Source organism: Myripristis murdjan, chromosome 15 (assembly GCF_902150065.1).
Source record: "Myripristis murdjan chromosome 15, fMyrMur1.1, whole genome shotgun sequence".
In the NCBI taxonomy this organism is placed as follows: domain Eukaryota; kingdom Metazoa; phylum Chordata; class Actinopteri; order Holocentriformes; family Holocentridae; genus Myripristis; species Myripristis murdjan.
The window spans coordinates 21215355-21234841 of NC_043994.1; the positions used below are offsets into that span (position 1 = coordinate 21215355).

The 19487-nt window shown below is 41.5% G+C and overlaps 2 protein-coding genes across 10 annotated transcripts in view; one reads left to right on the plus strand and one right to left on the minus strand.

The window, feature by feature from the left end:
• The window catches only part of map3k4 (mitogen-activated protein kinase kinase kinase 4), a 29609-nt gene extending 17045 nt beyond the window's left edge, over positions 1–12564 (plus strand). For 3 of the 4 annotated variants that reach the window (XM_030070167.1, XM_030070168.1, XM_030070170.1), the window contains exons 12-27: positions 197–358; positions 1185–1318; positions 3877–3955; positions 4062–4140; positions 5241–5334; positions 5781–5903; positions 7621–7721; positions 7817–7897; positions 8005–8196; positions 8286–8356; positions 8831–8947; positions 9071–9230; positions 9505–9627; positions 10310–10416; positions 10886–11065; positions 12148–12564. In XM_030070167.1, the coding sequence (XP_029926027.1) occupies positions 197–358; positions 1185–1318; positions 3877–3955; positions 4062–4140; positions 5241–5334; positions 5781–5903; positions 7621–7721; positions 7817–7897; positions 8005–8196; positions 8286–8356; positions 8831–8947; positions 9071–9230; positions 9505–9627; positions 10310–10416; positions 10886–11065; positions 12148–12168 (1824 nt within the window). In that variant the 3' untranslated portion in view covers positions 12169–12564. The remainder of the gene's footprint in view (positions 1–196; positions 359–1184; positions 1319–3876; positions 3956–4061; positions 4141–5240; positions 5335–5780; positions 5904–7620; positions 7722–7816; positions 7898–8004; positions 8197–8285; positions 8357–8830; positions 8948–9070; positions 9231–9504; positions 9628–10309; positions 10417–10885; positions 11066–12147) is intronic. The other variant, XM_030070171.1, reaches the window with a different exon arrangement.
• A 1445-nt stretch (positions 12565–14009) lies between these two features.
• agpat4 (1-acylglycerol-3-phosphate O-acyltransferase 4 (lysophosphatidic acid acyltransferase, delta)) lies at positions 14010–19105 on the minus strand. Of its 6 annotated transcripts, none has more exons than XM_030070175.1 (9): positions 18997–19105; positions 17831–17937; positions 17454–17623; positions 17183–17344; positions 16921–17074; positions 16700–16802; positions 16467–16542; positions 15383–15581; positions 14010–14527 (listed from the first exon to the last, which is right to left on the minus strand). In XM_030070175.1, exons 3-9 carry the CDS (start codon positions 17619–17621, stop codon positions 14445–14447), a joined length of 945 nt encoding a protein of 314 aa, XP_029926035.1. In that variant the 5' UTR covers positions 17622–17623; positions 17831–17937; positions 18997–19105; the 3' UTR covers positions 14010–14444. The 6 variants fall into 6 exon arrangements, with proteins under 6 accessions (XP_029926035.1, XP_029926034.1, XP_029926037.1 ...); XM_030070174.1 differs by having other exon boundaries at positions 17831–18010; positions 18997–19096; XM_030070177.1 differs by having other exon boundaries at positions 19035–19067.
• Positions 19106–19487: the final 382 nt, after the last annotated feature.

Below are 19487 nucleotides of genomic sequence, written 5' to 3' on the forward strand. Positions count from 1 at the left end.
CTAATAAGTGAAGTCACCGAATGTGTCACATTCAGCGCCACAATGCCAGATGTAATTTCCACTGCTATTATGCTCTCAAATGACAGTTGTCGGTTTTCAGTTTCAACTGCTGATGCTCTCTTCTTTTCATACACATTTACTCTTTCATGTCACTTTTCCTGCCTTTCTCTCTCTCTCTCTCTCTGTTGTACCACAGAATGAGGCACTTCAACTATGCATTAAGATCAACATTGCCATTGACCGGGTGGAGTACATGTTCACAACAGAGTTTCAGGCAGAGGTGGAGGAGTCTGAGTCATCCACTCTGCAGCAGTACTACAGAGAAGCCATGATACAGGGCTACAATTTTGCCTTTGAGGTCAGAACAGGCTGTGGTTTAAAAGTGTTGTGATGTGAGCTTTAATACAGGTTGTATCTCAGTAAGACAGAGTATATTAGATAGCTGTCAGAAAATCTGTGGAACATTACAGCGTGTGCAGCACGTTACATAGACTACACCCAAGATAAGACCGTTTTGTGCACCGTATTGTCTGTTACTGAACATTATCTTTTGATTTTTTTAAGAGAAGCAGCATTGTTAAGCACACTTCTATTTTGTATTACTATATATGAGCAGGAATTGCTAAGTTTCAGGAGGTGTTGTAGGTGCACATTGATTTCTGCCCATATAGGTGGGCAAAAATGGCAAGATAATTTCTAGATTATAGTAAATATTTGAATTATCTTTAAGATCATCTGTAATAGTGCTTAGATAAAAGTAACTGTGAATCAGTTTAGGTCATCTGCAATGGTTGCATCTTGAAAATGGAGATTTTAAATTAGAGTTCAAGGCCCTCAGTACCTCCCCAAACACAGACAATATGTTTTTCCTGTATCTCCTCTAAAGCACTGGTACTCTAGAAATGTTCCCCAAATGGTTCCAGCAGAACCACAGTTCCATATTTTTGGTCACTGGCTTCGCTAGAGCAGTTAAGATCATAGCCTGCTTGTGAAATATTTGGGCTACTGTTGTTGATCTTGTTTTGATGGAAGGGATTAGAGGACAAAAGAGGTGCAAACAAATTGTGATCACATGAAATTGAACTTTAATACTTTGTGTTAGCACCGAAGGGAGTAGAAGTGGTAATGGTAAACGGATACCTGCTTCCCTCTGATTCCTCCTTTTGTTATCCCTTTCATTACAGTACCACAAGGAGGTGGTGCGCCTCATGTCAGGGGAGTTCAGGCAGAGGATCGGGGAGCGCTACATCACTTTCGCACGCAAGTGGATGACCTACGTCCTGACCAAGTGTGAGAGTGGCAGGGGCACCAAGCCCAGGTAAGACAGCCACTTCCAGCTGACCATGCTTTTTTTCATAGGACATTATTATAGCAGATGCTTTGATATGCTTAATTCTCTTTTCACCCTGTGGTTGGAACGCTTGGTCAGACATTTAGTGTGGTATCTCACTGATACTTCAATGAAAATGGCTGGCCAGAGGATTAAACCCAAGAGACCTCTAACCACCAGGCCAGACTGCCACTTAAAAATAATAAGAGTGCTCGATTTTTGACAAAAGGCCAAGAAACCACCTAACTGCAAACTCAGATTAGCTGAATAGCTTCTTGTCCAGCATTTCTGTGTGTTTTTTTTTTTTTAGGGCTGAATGATATGGAAAAATGATATTGTGATTAATTTTACAGATATTACAATTGTGATATGATGGGCAATTTTGGCAGGAATGATCATTTTTGTATTCTAATTTTCATTTTCACTGCTATTAAAATGATGGCGTCAATGTCAAACAAACATGTTTTCTTACAACAGTAAAACAAGGTTTGTAGGCCAGGGCATCTCTGTAGCACCATAATAATTTATTTACAACAATGTTTTGACACACGTTTTGCCTTCACCAAAAATTGCACCTCCTGTGATTGGGATATTGCTCTTGGCCATGCTGCAATTTTGATAAGACTTTGATTAATTATTCAACACTACAGTTTTTGCCAATGTGACAAATTCCTCCTCAGCTTTTCTTTTAGTATTTATTGACTGAATGAGTTAACACTAGAAGTCCTGTCCCACATCGCTTGTCTAGAACGTGTCAACCTAAAGATCAGGTGTATGTAAAACTGTCCGATGTTTAATGTAAAAGCCACAACCTCAGTTGAAATTCATTGACTTTACTCTTTTCAAGAACAATTTCTTTTTGCCTTTGGTCTTTTGACAGACTACACGGTTGCCATGGCAGCTTTTTAAGATCAAAGCTTCTGGGTTCATTAATAGAACAGAAATGCAGCAGTATCTTGCCATTTTGGAGACACAGTAAAGACCAGACTGGAAGTATTATCATAAATATCCCAATAAAAGTTGAATCATCAGTGCTAAAGCTACAAAACACCACATTTTCTTGAAAGTTGAAGTTAGCTTAATGTGTACTGACCAGAGGTCGCGTTAACCGAATATTTTCCGTCATTGACGGGTTTTTTTAAACGGTGACGGAAAAATCTGAAGGCCATCTGTCATTTTGACAGATTGCAATTCACACCCCTGACCACTTGGTGGCAATGACAGGGCTGATAGCATTCCGGCGCCGTGCCAGATCTCCGGCGTACCGGTGTGAGTGCGGAAAAAAAAAGAGGGTTCGGCCAGCTTTATCTAACAGACATTTCTCTGGATCCAATAGAAGCACAGCTTTCGTTCTCAGCCACACTAACAATAGGCCTACTAGCCAATCAGAAGTAGGGCTGGGCCGGGACTTGGGTGTTGACAATCAGGCGCTCCATGTGGCATCGAAAGTGAACCTCGTTAGCCTTCAGTGATGCACATAGACATATGCCGGTATGTCTATGTGACGCACTGCAACCCACAGGATGGACCGCAGGTTCATGAAGCCCGGGGAAGACAGCAAAGACGTCTCTTACACCGATGATGTCGGCGCCGACAGGATTCAGCATGCGTACTTTACATATCGATATCTCCTAGACCGTTTATGACATGCAGAAACTTAAAAAAAAAAAAAAAAAATGTCGGGAACTGGAGAAACGGAGCTTTGCGCCTATATACAGGCCATTACGGTAACTCCGTAGGACTACTGACACTTTGACCGTCCAGTCACAGAAGAGTCCCCGGTGTGTCACTTGTTTGTAATAAGAGCTTCTCATACCGTAACTCCTGAACCCATGGTGCGATCAAAGAAAAATCCGACAGTTTCTGAGAGCAGAGAACCGGAGCTTTCCGATGGTGTGCAAAAGCACTCAGTCATTGCACAATTCTGACAATTCTACAACCATAAAAAGCAAGATAAATCAAGGCGGTTTTAGTTTAATTGCAGGCTTAATAAGAATAAATGGCGATGAGCTTGGATAGAGCAGAATGGGCAATGTAGCAATAGATAGTTACAAGATAGTTAATATTTCAAATAATGTATATATGTTATATGATGAAATTTGCCGCATACAAAATGTCACGGCAGTTGAGTGTCAGAAGTTTCTTTAAATGGATACGGTTTGGATTTTCTGTTCAGCTAACTTTGGACTGAATATTAATTAAAAATGATTGAAAAAGAAATGCTATTGAATATGTCCTTCTTATCATTTAAAAAATTAAAGTGACTGGTAAAAATAGATTATGACAGGATTTTTATGACCCTGTCAGTCAAAATGACAGACAACAAAAAAGTCTGGCGCGACCTCTGGTACTGACTGAAAAATGTTTTGCTTCTGTAGCTCAAGTGTCACAATTTCCCCTTCCTGACCTTCTCTTTCCTCTCTTCAGTATCCTTCTTTCACTCATTTCTTCGATGTCACTTCCTGTTTTTAGAGGTAGTGACAGAGAAAATGAAAGAAAGAAAGTTTTGGAGCGCACTGATTGGATTGCCATCTCTTTGTTTACAGGTGGGCGACTCAGGGTTTTGATTTCCTTCAAGCTATCGAACCTGCCTTCATATCAGCATTACCAGAAGATGACTTCCTGGTAAAAGAGCCTGTTTCTTTCCCCCTTGGGTTACTCCCTACAAACTGCACCACAGTCTTGTTAGGAATGGTATCTACCAATTGTGAATTTACTTTTCTTTCTGCAGAATTTACAAGCTCTGATGAACGAGTGTATTGGACATGTGATCGGCAAGCCTCACAGCCCAGTCACTGGCCTGTACATTGGTAAGACGCTCTGTACACTGAAAACATATCTTGAATTAAGCATTCAGTTCAGCATTCACATCTAGTGGCTACTTCACAGCGTGTCAAGGGGCTTAAAGTGGGCAGAAAAGCAATGAGGCTTTCACTTCCCGTTGAAGGCCAGTCCCAAGATGAAAAAAGCAGATGTGTGACTGGTTGCCAGTTTGAATCAGCAGACGTGCAGTGATCCCAGCTGCTCCAGTGGATTTGCTCAGTGGCCAGCAGCAGAGGCCTGGTTGTGGTTGTACTGGGCAGTTCCCAGCAGTGAAAATCTGTGACGCAGGGTGTTACTGGAAAAAGAGCAAGTTTGTTCAGCAAACATTCCCTGGATAAAGGTTATGAAATTGAATTTTAGAATGGGCTAAATAAATAATTTACATCCAGATATACTAAAACGGTGGGCACTAAAAGGTTTTCAGTGTTAAGACTTGGTAAGAGTTTGTAAAAGCTAATAGTCTTGACCAGTCAGGGGCTATATTACTGGACTATATTACTGCACTCGCTAAAAGTTTTTTTTTCTACAAATAGAAGTGTTTAGTAAATTAGGGTCTTAGCGTCTTAAGTTGTGGCATGAACACCAGACAAATCAGCTGCAGAATCTCAGAAGCAGCCACACTCCTGGCTGTTTCATCCACGTGAGTGGCCAGTGATTTATAGACAATAATATAATAATAGACAATAATAGTTTAGCAGAAAATGACATTCAGATGAAAGCCATTCATGAGGCAAACACAGTTCTTTGGTGAAGAGGGAGAATGGCAAGATTGACTGCAATGCAACCTCTAAAAACAAGGAAAGACAACACTTATTACACTATCCAAAAATCCCAAATGATATCGAGTCTCACATCACAATATTGATTTAATATGATGACATTTGCGAGGACAAATTTGTGGACAGAAGTCAGGGTAAATTTCTTGGTGTGAGGGCCTGTTTGATGATTCAGAACTGTTATCACCCCTACTGTAGGATAAACTTCATATAGCTGTAAATGGCCCTGGACTGACTTGTGGTTTACGATGCATTTTTCCTGTTTTAGATCTCCTGACTTAGTTAATAAACTCTGTGGTTTCTTTATCCAGCCCCCAGGAACAGCCCTCGACCTATCAAGGTTCCTCGCAGCCACAGCGATCCTCCAAACCCCAACCTGTTCATCCCTAATGCTGAGGGATTCAGGTAGGTTACCACAGTGCAGCTATACACTAATTTTTTACAATAGTTTTATAGTAGTGTGTGTGTGTATGTGTATGTGTGTGTGTGTGTCTGTTTGCATACTCTTTCCTGCATGACTCATGTTGCTTCTTTTAATTGAGGGATGCTGAATTCGGAGAGGCGTCTGTGGTTGTGAGCTTATGTGTGATGTGTTTTCTCTCTCTCTTTGTGTGTGTGGATGTTTTCTTTCTTAAGCTTGTCTGTATATGTGTGCGTGGGGGTGTGTGTGTTTGCTTGTGGGGCTGCATAAGCATATCGGTGGTAAAGTTGCTTCTTAAATTTTGTGTAAGAGTGTGTGAGCGTCTGTCCCTCAATCAGTCACCCAGTCTCACACACATACACACACATCCCACACAAGGCAACTCTTTCCCCCAAGGCGGAGCTCCTCAGTTTGTTTTTTCACCACACAGCTCTCGAAGTCTCCCCTGTGACCTCCGGAACCAGCTATTCCCCAATGGCCCCCGCCCCGTCCCTCAGGGCCCAGGGGAACAGAGCCACACCAAAGCACCCGGCAGCACCCCCAATGACGTCAGGTAGCCTTGTCCCCAAGTCACCTGGTTAGAGCCTTGTTATCAAAACACAGAGCCCCGGCTACAAAGACGAAAAGCCTTCCCTCAGCCATCCTCAAGCTTCTGAAAATGAAAGGGAGAATACCCGACTTTCAGTTCTGAAATAGGTTATTTCCATGCCTCGGGACACTTTGGTCTATATCAGTGAGGATTCACAGCTCTCTCCCACGGCCAAAAAGGATTTTTTACCCCGTTTTTAAATCTGTAATGTTATGCCAAGTTATAGCTTTAAAGGGTTTTTTTTTTGTTTTTTTTTTTAAGTTGAAATGGTGGAAAAGAACATCATGCTTAGAGACCGTGTGATAGCACTCACTGTAATATATGACTTTTTTAACATGTAAGTAGCTTTTAGAGCCAATATGGGATTCCAGATTTCTTTTTGTGTCCTGATTACATCCAAAAGACAAACTTAGAAAAAAAAAAAAAAACTGTATGAATCCACAAATACACTACAACTTTCAGCCGCTCATGTCCAGGCTGTACATCGGTGCAGCATTACAGATAATGAACTGCTTTTTAATTTTGGGACAGAGTTATTGATACTCACAAGTACAGATTGGATTGTCCTGGTGCAACAAGAAATAATTTTACAGCATGTAGTGGCATTTCCCGTAGTTTACAGGCTTTTTTTATTTAGAAAAAAAACAACAGATTTTTAGTCTTTTGCTGCTAGTTTACCATCACAGCTTCTCCGGTATGATAATATCACTCACTCTGGGCTCAACTATAGCTACAAAAAGCGATAGACGATGCAACTAGAGAATATGTGCATGGCATTAGTATAGGTGCAGAATTTTTTCTCACTTTTTAATGTAAGTACAAAGCAATTTAGATCAAATGAAGGTCAGACTGGATCTTAGGCATTGAAACACAACACAGTGTCACCAGTGCAGAAAAATATCCTGATAGGAGAGTCTCTGTACTGGTCAAGGGCGAACTGGGAGAGACTGGGAGTGTTGTGCATGGTGTGAAAATGGAAAACAAATGCTACCTCACTGAAAGAGTGTGCCTTGATACTCTGCAACTCTAGTGCTAATATCTAATTAGTGTTGCTTTTATGCTAATGTTGCACTGCTATTAGGGTTTTGGCTTGATTTGTCTGTGCTTTTGAAATTAAACCTGCACTCTAGAGATCTAACCTTCATGTGTTTGAATTGAATGAGTGATATTCTGATTTGCACTGACTGGTGAAAGCTTCTTATCTGGTAGACTATTGGGAATAGGCCATATCTGCTTTTCTGTTTAACAAATGGTTTGGTGTAATGCATTGTTTCCTTTATGTGTTACCTTGAAATCTGAATGTTGAATTTTTAGTGTCGACTTCTATATCAATTTTTTTTCATTATTTATACATTTAATGCAAGAAAATATGCTCTTTGCCATTTTCTGATTCCATAACAAAATACACATCTGCACTGTTTTAATGTCTACAAGAAACCACTGCAGCTTCACGTGACATTGAAACTCATGTTTAGCTGTTAAATATGCTCTCCGTTACTGTGCCACAAAATCTTGGTCAATCTTTTTTCAGATTGTGTAGAGAATGAGCAGTCTTGGCAACAGCGCTATGTGTTAATTCTTGACTTGGACTTTTTGTAATCAGACCTCTACCTGGAACATAACGTCTGACACAAGAAGTGTTTTGACAGAAACACAATTAACTGTGTATTAATTGTTGCAGGGGATCCAGTTTCCATGAGAACGACCGTCTGTCATCCGTTGCAGCAGAGTTGCATTTCAAATCCCTGAGCCGCCACTCAAGCCCCACAGAGGACAGAGAGGGTTGGTGTATTGTGGGTCTGGATGGCAGCACTAACTAGACCTGCATTGTTTTAGTTGCTCCTCCTGACTGTGGTTTCTTGTTGCTTTTTCTCCAGAGCCCTCCTACCCGAAGGGAGACCCCAGCAGTGCTGCACGACGAAGCTGGGAGCTGCGTACCTTCATCAGCCAGTCTAAAGGTGAGGATGTTGAACGAGGTAGCGTGTGAGGCTGCGATATGTCTGATATGCTGATTGTCCAGAGATTGAACATGATAGACACCACTGTGTTCTCTCTCCCACCTCAGACACAGCAGCGCGACAAAGCCCCATGGAGGCCGTCCGTCGCTCCATTCGCACGTTTGAGGAAAAACGCTACGCTATGATGAAGCAGCGCAACATCATCGGCCAGGTCTGCCACACACCCAAGTCCTACGACAACGTCATGCACGTCGGCCTCAGGAAGGTGACCTTCAAGTGGCAAAGGGGCAACAAGATAGGTACGTTGACTCTTGGATTCATTGTTTTTGATCTGGATTATTTAACTGATACACAAGCAGTGATATTATGGTTATGTCTATGAAAACAGGCGAGGGCCAGTATGGGAAGGTGTACACCTGCATCAATGTGGACACAGGAGAATTAATGGCTATGAAGGAGGTATGTAAACTAGCATGATCAATTTAAAGTAAATATTCACCCAAATCCAAAAAAAGACATTTTCCCACTTAGAGCAGTCTATCCATCCAGATAGTTTCTCCAGAATACTCAGTCACAAGAGGGCAGGACCTGATGGGGCTGGATGGATGTTGTGTCAAATGTCAAAAATTTACATGTTATGAAAAACTGAACAGCAACAGCTCTTTCAAAAAACAGTGACATGGCTACCAGCCGTAATCCACAGCTCGTGAAGAGTTTGTTTGGGAACTATTTCCTGCCAAAGAACATCAGGAGACTACATCTATCTGCCTTTAATTTGTACTTACTGGGGGCATTAATAAGGGGTAAGAGGGAAAATAGCTTTTTTTTTATTTTATTTTGGGTGAACTATTCCGTTAATTGTTCTTGGAGGAAACTGCTGAAGTGTGGAAAAGCATGAGAGCACGTCTATTTTTTCCCATTGTATTCTAACAGATCCGATTCCAGCCAAATGATCATAAAACAATCAAGGAGACTGCAGATGAGTTGAAAATATTTGAAGGGATTAAGCACCCGAACCTCGTGCGGTACTTTGGTGTTGAGCTCCATCGGGTAAGAGCATCATTTTTCTGTCAGTCCGGACAACATATGTGATACTTCAGTTGTTGCTGCTGTTGTTTGGAAGTGGTTTAGTATTCAAGAGTCCTCCCTCCTCGTCGATGTGCCTGTGTTAAGGAGGAGATGTACATCTTCATGGAGTACTGTGATGAGGGCACTCTGGAGGAGGTGTCCAGGCTCGGCCTTCAGGAACACGTCATCAGACTCTACAGTAAACAGATCACTACAGCCATCAATGTCCTCCATGAGCACGGCATCGTCCACCGTGACATCAAGGGTCAGCATCACACTCTCCTCCTGTCTTAGCTCTCATTGTCACTAAACCATTACTCATATTTGTTACTTGAGGCATTAATAAATCAAACCGTAAAGCTGATAGTGACACTGGAGTAAATCTCATACACCAGGCGTGTGGTATAAGAATTAAAACCAAATAATTTTTAAAACCAAAGATTTGATTGAATTAAATCTGAATCAACCAACCATCAGTATTTACAGTATATCTATCCAAACTCACCAGTGCCTACTCTGACTTTGTGTTTTCTTAACAGGAGCCAACATCTTCCTGACATCATCAGGTCTGATCAAACTGGGCGACTTCGGCTGCTCGGTCAAGTTGAAGAACAACACACACACCATGCCTGGGGAGGTGAACAGCACCCTTGGAACAGCAGGTAAGAAGCTGAGTGCAGGTTGTATGCCTAGTGGCCCACTAGGGGTCACTAATCTTTGAAGAAGGCACCTGTGAGGATAAATTCCTCAGGTTTTCACTGTTTAGATTTCATGCTAGATCTTGCTCGAGAAGCGCTTTAGGGCCCTCAGAAGCTTTCTCCTGCAAAATCTAGACTTGTCATGTTGCATGTGCAGTGTTGCTGCCAATTTGTTATAGCGCCCCTTTTTCCAGGGTACATCAGCACACCTCTGCATTTATTCATTCATTTATTTAGTTTTGTGCAAATGTGCGACCTTGCAATTGCAGTCATAGTAGTGCACATGGTGCAGATTTTGAACATCCTGCATGTGTGCACTATAAATTCGTGTTTTTCTTCAGTCACAAATTTTTCTTTTTTTTTTTAATATATTAAATATACTGTAATACTACTACTGTAATAACTTTTTCACACCTGCATACATGGTGTAATTCACTTTGTTCTTTATTCACATACCTGTTATTCATAAATCTTGTAATACAGTGTAGTGTTGTCCTTGTCAATAATTATTCCCCATTTGTTCTATTTTTGTGCAAATTCTGTTTAGTTTTGTTTCTGACTTTGCTGTTTGTTAGTGTTGGCTGCTTCAATGACCTGGTTTCACCCCAGGGATAATTTAAGTGTCATCTTATTGTGTCTTTATCAGCATACATGGCACCTGAAGTCATTACAAGAGCAAAGGGCGAAGGACATGGACGAGCAGCAGACATCTGGAGTTTGGGCTGTGTCCTCATTGAGATGGTGACTGGAAAGGTAAGTAAAGTCATTCAAGCTGTTAGTTCAGCCATAAATCTAGCTACAGACTCATCTATAGTTTAACCTGTTTGACTGCATAGATTATTTTTTTTAAAGCCTGTACCTCATGCTGAGATTTATGTTGTGTTCTGTGACCTTTGTCTCTGATGAAGGGAAAAGACAGGGTGAAATTCATATTACTGTATTGCAGGTAGGATTTTGTAGCTAAGGACAATATCACTATACAAAGAAATATATATTTAGTTGTTACCATGTATATAAAAGTGAATTACATGTTGATTTTAGCTTTCACATCACATAGTTTTATGCAGTATCTCTTTACACTTGGTTACAACTCTTCTGTATTGAAAAGTTGTTATTTTAAATTTCAGCTGTCTTTGAACTGAGCTGGTAGAGGAAATTCACTAAACCAGCATGACTGACCATGAAAATCACAGTCTCTCTTCCTGTTTTTGTCAACCCACAGAGGCCCTGGCACGAGTATGAGCACAATTTCCAGATCATGTACAAAGTGGGCATGGGTCATAAACCCCCCATCCCTGAGAAGCTGAGCACAGAGGGGAAGGACTTCTTAGGTCACTGTCTGGAGAGCGAACCCAAACGCCGCTGGACAGCTAGCATGCTGCTAGACCACCCGTTTGTCAAGGTTAGACACCGCTGCATGGTGTATGGTTATAAAACCTACATTTATAAAGTGTTCCTGTTTTTTATTATTATGTTTTGATTTGGGTTAGTATGAAACCCACTTAAAAAAAGTATTTTTTTTCTCCCGCTGGTGGTTTTTCATGGCTGTTATTTTTAGGTAAACTGACCAAAAAATATGAAAAAAGCACCGGTTTGTCCAGCAAGTCCCAGTCATTTAGCATTAGCTGTGGGAAAATTCAGCATATTTGTGTTATCAGGGAACCAAACCAAGCGTTCCCATTTTGATGGGATAGCCCCAAGTAGGCCTGGACAATGTACCAGCATTACTTGATATGGCACAAGTCTTGTATTTTCCTGCGGATGCATTTTTTAAAGCTGTTCTATTATTTGCCTCTACCTCACATTCATTTTTTGTTTTCACTTTAATACTGGACTATTTGATTAGAGCTAATAATTAACCACTCGGCACAAACGGCACTACTGGCCGGCCTGGAGGGGGCTCTGTGATCCTGATAGATTTCTTGCATTTTCCCCTTATTGGCTTCTGGGGTTTCCTGGGACTTTTTTTCTTGCCCTCTCATGGGACTTAACATCAGGGACAGTTTGGTTTATGTTCTATAAACACTGGGCTTATAAATGCCATCAACACTGTAACAGTTATTCAGGGCTCTAAATAAACTTGAACTTACTTGGTCCGTTAACACATCCACAGCAGCTAATGACTACTTATCAAAAATCTTGTGTGTTAGGAAGGCACCACTAGTTGTCCGTATCTTCACAATGCTTCAACTGTATTAAGATATTTGCTAAAGGATTTCATGATATTCCTGATTGCAGCGTCCTGGGTTCAAATTGGGTCAAACAAAGCAGAAATGCCAAAAAAAGTCATACTTGCTTTTGTTCATTTGACCTAGCCCTCCTCCCATGACAAATAACCACTAAAATATGACAAAGCATCCAAAAGTGCATATGCTGCTGCAAAGAATTTAAAATTGCCCCAGTTTGTCACACGTACTTACCGTCAGACGGTGAAACAATCCAGAAAGTTCCCATAACATCTGCCATTTGTTGTCTTTGTCTTAGGTTTGTACGGATGAAGAGTGAATGGGACCTACTCTGTGGCTTTTAAGTTTACAAAGTAAAGCACTACTGTACATGCTGATGGCAAAAAGAAAACTGGACACAGAAAAGAGAAAAGAAGTTATGGCTACAGGCACATGGAGCTAAACTGAGGAACTGTACAATGTTATCATTTCAGAAGACAACTGGACCTGCGGGGTAGAGGGTAGTGTCTTAATGTACCCATGAACTGAAGAAGATGAGGGGGTGGGGGGGGGGATGTACATACTGTAAGAATAGGATTGGCCTTGATCCTTGTATAAACAATATTGTAAAGTTAAAGTAATTATAGCCACATTTGTTGTTCTCACTTGTGAAGACCTCTGAAAAGGCAATGAGGAATACTTTTTTTTTTTTTTTTTTTTTTTTTTAAGTGGGGGGAGAACAAAAGCTATGGCACTTTTTAAAAACTGTTACCCTGAGGGGGGCAGTTGAGTTGGGGGAAAGGGATCTTATTTCAGTAGTCCTTTAAGATGAAGGATAATTCCGGTATTTTTCAACCTGGGCCTTATTTTTCCACCTTTTGGGGTCCAAATGCCTGATAGGGACAAAAAGTTTTGAAATTGGTCAGTTTTTGAAGAATGCTTCAGCTGGCAGCTGTGCAAAACAGGCTGCAACAGGGCATGTACACACGTCACATTACGTCCAGTAAAAGTGCTTGTTCTTGCCCTTTGCCTTTGGTTCAGATTGTTATTGTAAGTTTTTAAACATTATGGAAATGATCCCCACAGAGAGACATTTTTCTTTACATCTAGTAACATTTCCTTTACTCTGTCGGCAGCAGGTCTATCCACTCTTGGAACAGCATTTTTCTCTATGTAAAAGTACTTTGGTGAAGGATTTATTCTCCTCTTCTGCTGGCCGTTGTAATCCTGGTCAAACTGCATATGCGACAGTCTGCAGGGCGCAGTGTACGGACAGGAGTGTCTGGATCCATTTGTAGCACAACTAGCCACAACTTCAGTGTCCTTATCTAATAAAAGTAGTCTGCTGCACAAAGTGTGGCATCTCATTTATTTGCCTAAATTCGGACATGCGGAAATGCTTTTGAGATAACACTAAGCTACGCATTCTGTACTCCAAAACAACAAACACTTCCTGGTGACTCCTCTCTCCAACAGCTCTCACATTTCCACTGTTGTCTTCCTGCAACAGCTCACCTCACGAAAGATTTCAGAGTTAGACTTTTCCTTGAGATAGACTTCTGTAAAGGTGGCAGACATGGATCCTTTCCATAATGTTGTCAGACACTTGTACTAACAATGTGAGCCTGTCAGTGGCAAAACAAACACTTTCAGTGGATGTATTCAGTCAGCTGGACCCCAAAAGGTGGAACGATAGGGCCCAGGTTGAAAAATATCGGAATGATCCTTCAAGTTAAAGCAGGAGTCTTGCCTTCAGTCTTTGGATGTGGTAAACCTCATTGAACAGAAGTAGGCGATGCCGTTTTATCTTTATGAAATGAACACCATCCAGAAATGCAAATTAATTGAACACTCATTTGGCAAGGGTGGGCACTCGGAAGGATTTTTTTTTAAATGTATTTTTCTTTGCCTTTGCCGAGGAGTAAATGTCAAGTTAGTATTGAAGCCTCAGTGGGCATTTGGAGCAACGTCCAAGTCAAGTCGCTGGTGAAGAACTGTTCATGTGACTGGAGCATAGCCAACTAAGAGGAGAAATGGGGTCTGTTCTCCCTCCCTGCTGCTGAATATTAAACATCCACACAACCATATACAAACACTGACACACACCACAACTTCTGGTCCTCTGCTGCTCTTACAGTGTTTGCTATGTACAAACAATATTAATAAACAAACTTTTTTTTAAGAAAAGGGAACGTGTATTATCTTTTATCATGAAAAATGTCAGTTGTTATGCAGTACATTGCTATCTAAGAGGTATTCCATTTTTCACCCAGGTGAACTTTTAGTTTCATATTAAGACAGAAAGGCTGTGTTGCAAACATCTGCATCCTGAAATGAGACTGTAGTGAAGCCATGACTTAAACCTGTCTCACATTATAATATTGCAGCTTTTCCATACCAAATTGAACACATTTCAAACCACACTGTTCAGCTTCATGTAGAGCTTGAGGCTCGAGAGCAGGGCGCTTCAGATGGCGATACTCCGTCTGCTTTGTGCTGCCAAGCAGGTTAGCACTTGTTGGGAGATAAGAGTTCTGCCAAATGTTTCCTCCTGAAACCAGTGGCTTGCAGATTAGTAGCTGTTGTAGGGAGCAGCTCTTAGTAGGTCAGGATCGCTTAGCTCAGGGAAGCCTTATTCCCATAGCTTGAGCTCTTCTCGATCTCAGTCTGGCCAATCATCCAGCGAACGCCCACTGAAGCTGAAAAGTTAAGATTCAAAAACAAAATTCAGTAGGGTATTTGAATTAATCACACGTTGCCCACTGCGGTAATGTACTTTATGTGTTTTTATTTCCACAGTAAATCTCCTTTCGAATTGTTCTTAGATTGCCTATAATGTATACAGATGGAAAGTATTTGATTGTTAAACTTTAACTGATCTAATCAAGCAGTAAAGAAAATAAATAGTGGCTGCCAGGTTTTATTGCAATATGTCAATATGACATGACACAACAATTTAGGCCCCAAAATTGCTACACACTTTAAATGCATGTGTTGGCAAGTGCCACAAAACGTACATTTTCAGAGGTTCTTTGACAATTTGAGACTGGAATCCAAGAGGACTGTGATTTTGAGAGTCGTCTGACTGCCACTTTTATAAAAACTTCCCATGATTAACTTGTGCCATCTTTTTGTGCTGATTATCAGACTCAGCTGTCTCTATTGAGCATTCAGCATGTGAGGTTACACCAGACTGTCTTCAAGGATTTAAATTTTTTAAAACCCCATATAACAGTTCTGGGTACATTTACTATGGAAATGGTGGCATGCTATTCATGAACCGGTAACAGTGTAAGAGAGTCATTTTCTCCATTTCACACCCCAGTGCAACCATTTGAATGGATGAGTATTTTAATGTGTTAAATCAGTTCAAATGAAGGCATGCTCCCGAGACTGATGAATCATATTTTCTGAAAAGGGGAACTTACATTTGAGCTGTCAAATCTGCTGCTTTACGGAGTGTTTGGACAAAGAGGAGTTGGTTAAATTGAGGGAAGGAGCAGAGCAAGTGTCTCAGGGTGAGCTCACCCTGACCTTGAATACATGACACCAACCTGCCGAGCAGAGAGCCATGGACGCCAGGATGGTGAGTAGAGACCCAGAGGAAACCAGATGAGCCAGTAGGAGGCCTAGAGGGTAGCAGAGCAAGGCGGACCAGCATAACCAGTTGATTAAGGCCCAGGGTCGGCGCTGTGAGCTCACTGTTGGGCCAGGGAAACACCCGCTCTGTGCATAATGCTCCTGAAAGCTGTCCTGTAAGTACATCCACACAGAAACACAACTGATACCAAAGTCCTGAACAGCAAGGTACTATGAAGGCCATGTTGCTATGCATGTCTAAGAGAAAAAGTGGCAGCAAAAATATGACTACTTTCTAAATTGATGCCATGTTGAACTTTTAACATTAGTTAATGCAAACTTAAATAACTTTACTGTAAATTTATTAGGAGCCTGTTGCTTCCTCAGGTTTGGGCCCCTCCTACTCAGTGATGTAGACAGTCGTAGGACTGGTTCAGATATTTAGTTTTTCCTGTCCAGTCAGTTGTAGATGGGTTTCAGGTTAAGGGAAATAGTGTAATTCTTGTAACTCTGTGCTGGTTAATTGTTATCTTCACTGCGATGTTCCTGCAACCTGCCAGCACCTGACTGCAAATACTGGTACAGGGAGTTCTGTTCACTGTTGCTTCATGCATATTCACAGTTTACTTAAGGGGTGGCTTGTTGCCAGAAGAATGAGGGATGAGACACACAGGGTGTAGTTAAAGCCACAAAAAAAAAAAGGTTCAAGAACATTAGAAGGTATGTAGAATATACACATTTCCACACACACTAATAGGGCTGGGTATCAGCAAAGACATAAAAAAGAAACAAGTCACAATACATGTATCAAGATACATGGCAGTACTCTGCAGAACAGAAATACAACCTACTGCATAACAAATTAAGATATGATGAACTGGGCAACAAACTGATTCAAAACACCTGATTTTCAAAATCCCGAGTCCAACTTACGAAAACACAATTAGCACAATGTGTTTATTAAAGTGCAGTAACATGTAGATTTCATTACATGTGACAATGACATGCATGAACAATAAATTTTGCTTCAAGGGGCTTTTTGCACAGCTACACACTAACCTTTTCCTGGTAGAGCTTGTGGAGCCAGGCTGCACACTCTGCCTCGTCCTCTGGGACCGACTCTAGAGGGATTCTCCTGTGAGCAGACAGAAAGCCGGATCTCTCAGATAACTGATAATTACGCGGGGTAAGCTGAGGTTGGGAGACAAACAAGCATCAGGCAAGACATAAACAGGATACGAGAGATTCCATGTAACCACCTTTCAGACAAAACAACACTTCTTTACTCGTACCTTACATACAAATCCGCATGGTATTTCTTTCCACTGAGGACTCCAAGTAAGGTTGGACATTCATTGTTTCTGAAGTTGAGCGTGGAATCGTAAATAGCCGCCGCTACACAAGAGGGAGACACACAGTGGTCAACAGAGGCGCTTACTAATTGAAACTGTATGACTCATTTGATTTGCAGATCTGTAAGGCAAAATAAACAGCATCCTGATCTTCTACTTACCGGCTCCTCTGAGGTTTTGGACGGTGACCCAGAAGCCTTTGGTCCTGGGCAGGAGATGATACTTCAACTTTGGCAAACCTTTGCTCTCAGCCACCTGCATGCTGATCTGGTGCTTCTGTGCTGTGAAGCGGGTTCCCTCACAGTGAAGCAAGAACTAGCCCCAAGAACCCAGATTGTTCATTAATGGCATTATTAAGAGCAAAAGTTATCATTCTCAGTCAACTCGATGTGAATATCATGATGTCTACAGGCCAAGTCTTACCCAAAAGTTCTCTGGGTAATCCCTCAGGTTCTGAAGACTCTGAGCCACTGTCTTTCGGTCCTCTTCCCACTTCCTCTTGCAGAAAACAATCTCCAAGAAGTACCACATCCAGCCAATCACAGGCACATAGGCCAGCTCCTTCTTAGCTAATACCTTCGAACTCTGGAAGAGTTAATGTTTGCTTGTTACAGGATTGAAGAATGACTCCAAAATGCACAAAACCTCCAAGTCAAAAGGCCAAACAGGGTTTTACTGAGACGCTTTATCTTACCCCAAGAACCCCAAATCTCTCACAGAAGGTCCAGCCGCACAGGAAATCTATCTCAAAGTTGTGGTTGAGTATGACAATGGCATTCTCATTTCCATACAGTAGGTGACTCTTTGGGTCTGTGTAGAGTGTGCATTCAGTTCCAGACCACCACTCTAGGACAGCTACCATCTCTGAGGGTCATGAAAATACACACACACACATAGAATGATGCAGTGATGTAGTCTTACAGCTAAGGTTTTTTCCATCATGCACAGGCAGGACAGTGATCATTCACTGAACGCGTGCAACAAACAGAGTTTAAACATTTGATGTATACTGGCAGACTATCAGAAAAACCTGATAGACTAACAGTGGCAGAAGGTACGGTATGTACTTACGACTGGAAATGGAATAGGCCAGTCTGCAGTTGATCCTGCGGGCCAGCTGTTTGTTGACCAACCACAGGGGTAATGTACAAAGTTGCAACAGGTTGATTATGAGACCGCTGGCCAGGAACACATAGCAGATGATCAGGTGACACAAGAACTGGGATTTCAGCAGCTGCAGGAGGTCCATAACTTAAAGACACACGCAGTTTCACATGAAAATTCAAGTATCTCTTCCTATCATGTCCACTCTCTGTGGGATGATGTAATGAGTCACTCAGTGCTGTATCACACTGAGTCATGGAGAAAGGCCCTGTGGCTCAAGCCCTGCGCTGGCTAGATGAGTACTGCCCTGGGCCATAAAAGCAAATTTTTCTACAGCACTCTGCCTATTCAGGAATAAAGGTCTCCTTTGACTGGACTTTTATATGACACCCCGTCCAATGGTGAATAGAGCCTTTGAGGTCCAGTGAGAATCACACATCACAGCAGGGCAAAGAAGTGCCTCCTTACATTACACACATGACCTTTTTATGCATAGGAGTCACTGCATATAAGCCATCATTCATTGCACAAGCCAATAGCATGCTGAACCTTGGTCATACTATTTAATAAAAACAAGTTAATGCCACTTTCCATGTTCTGCTATTAGAACAGCCTGCTTATGATAAGGTCAGTCATCATGATGAAGGATAGGTTAAGTGATTTGAAAGTAACTCAGTTCACTTTGCATTCCCATTTCCAGGTGTTCATCAAGACGGGGCAGGTCCCAGAGATATGTCAGTTTGATGATAAACACTCAGAATGTCACACCCTGCTCTGCAAGCATTCTCCCTGCTGACATACTGTAATATCCAGCAGCATTCACATGCAGGTTTTGCAGAAATGGGAAGGCAGTCAAGGTGAAAAGTTGTAATAATTCCAGGTAAATAAAATCATGATGATAAAAACAATTCCAAACAATTAAATGGTCAGGCTGACTTAAAGTGTGAAGTCACTAAATCAGCTTACCTATGACAAATATTTACACACCTTCAATCCAAGTGAAACGCGTGACAATAAACACTGTTACCTTCTTTTTCTCCCAGAAACCTGCCAAGCTCAGAGACCTTCAACCTCCAATAAACGGGTAAGAGCCAGGCACCGGTCTATACTACATGTCCATGCTAGTTACTTACACTCTGCACTCTCGAGTCTTGATGAAAACTTCCCTTACCAGGAACCACACCCATCTGTACACCACGCCCGGACCAAACAGCAGCCCTGCACAGCGAGTACAATGGCTCCTGTTACAGAGCACTCGCTTACAAAGATCGTTTATTCATAGGAAGAGTTATTAGTGGTATTTTTTTCCCCCGTAAAGGTAGGTCTTCACTCTTACCTCACAGTGCTGCCTCAGAGAAATCCAAACCATAACCACAATTAATTAATTATTTGCCATGGCAACCAGTCTGGTACAGACCTGAAAGAACAGTTATTGACCCGTTCTTAAAAGCTATTAAAATTTATGCAAAATGTATAGAAATGTATACAAAATTTTAAAAAAAAGCCTATATTTCCGCCCTTGAAGAAAAAAAATGTTTGTGTGTGGTTTGCCCACAATACAATGAGGTTTAATGAAAAATATTGTCAACAGCAAAAGCAACAAGCTGGGAAAGTCAGTCTTTTT

Excerpts from the sequence above, each read along its gene's own strand:
- agpat4 (XM_030070172.1), bottom strand. Across the intron at positions 17,624-17,830 it reads GGCCTATTCCATTTCCAGTC|AGATGGTAGCTGTCCTAGAG; the intron begins GTAAGTACATAC and ends CATGACCCTCAG. Across the intron at positions 16,803-16,920 it reads CCAAAACCTCAGAGGAGCCG|CGGCGGCTATTTACGATTCC; the intron begins GTAAGTAGAAGA and ends CCTCTTGTGTAG.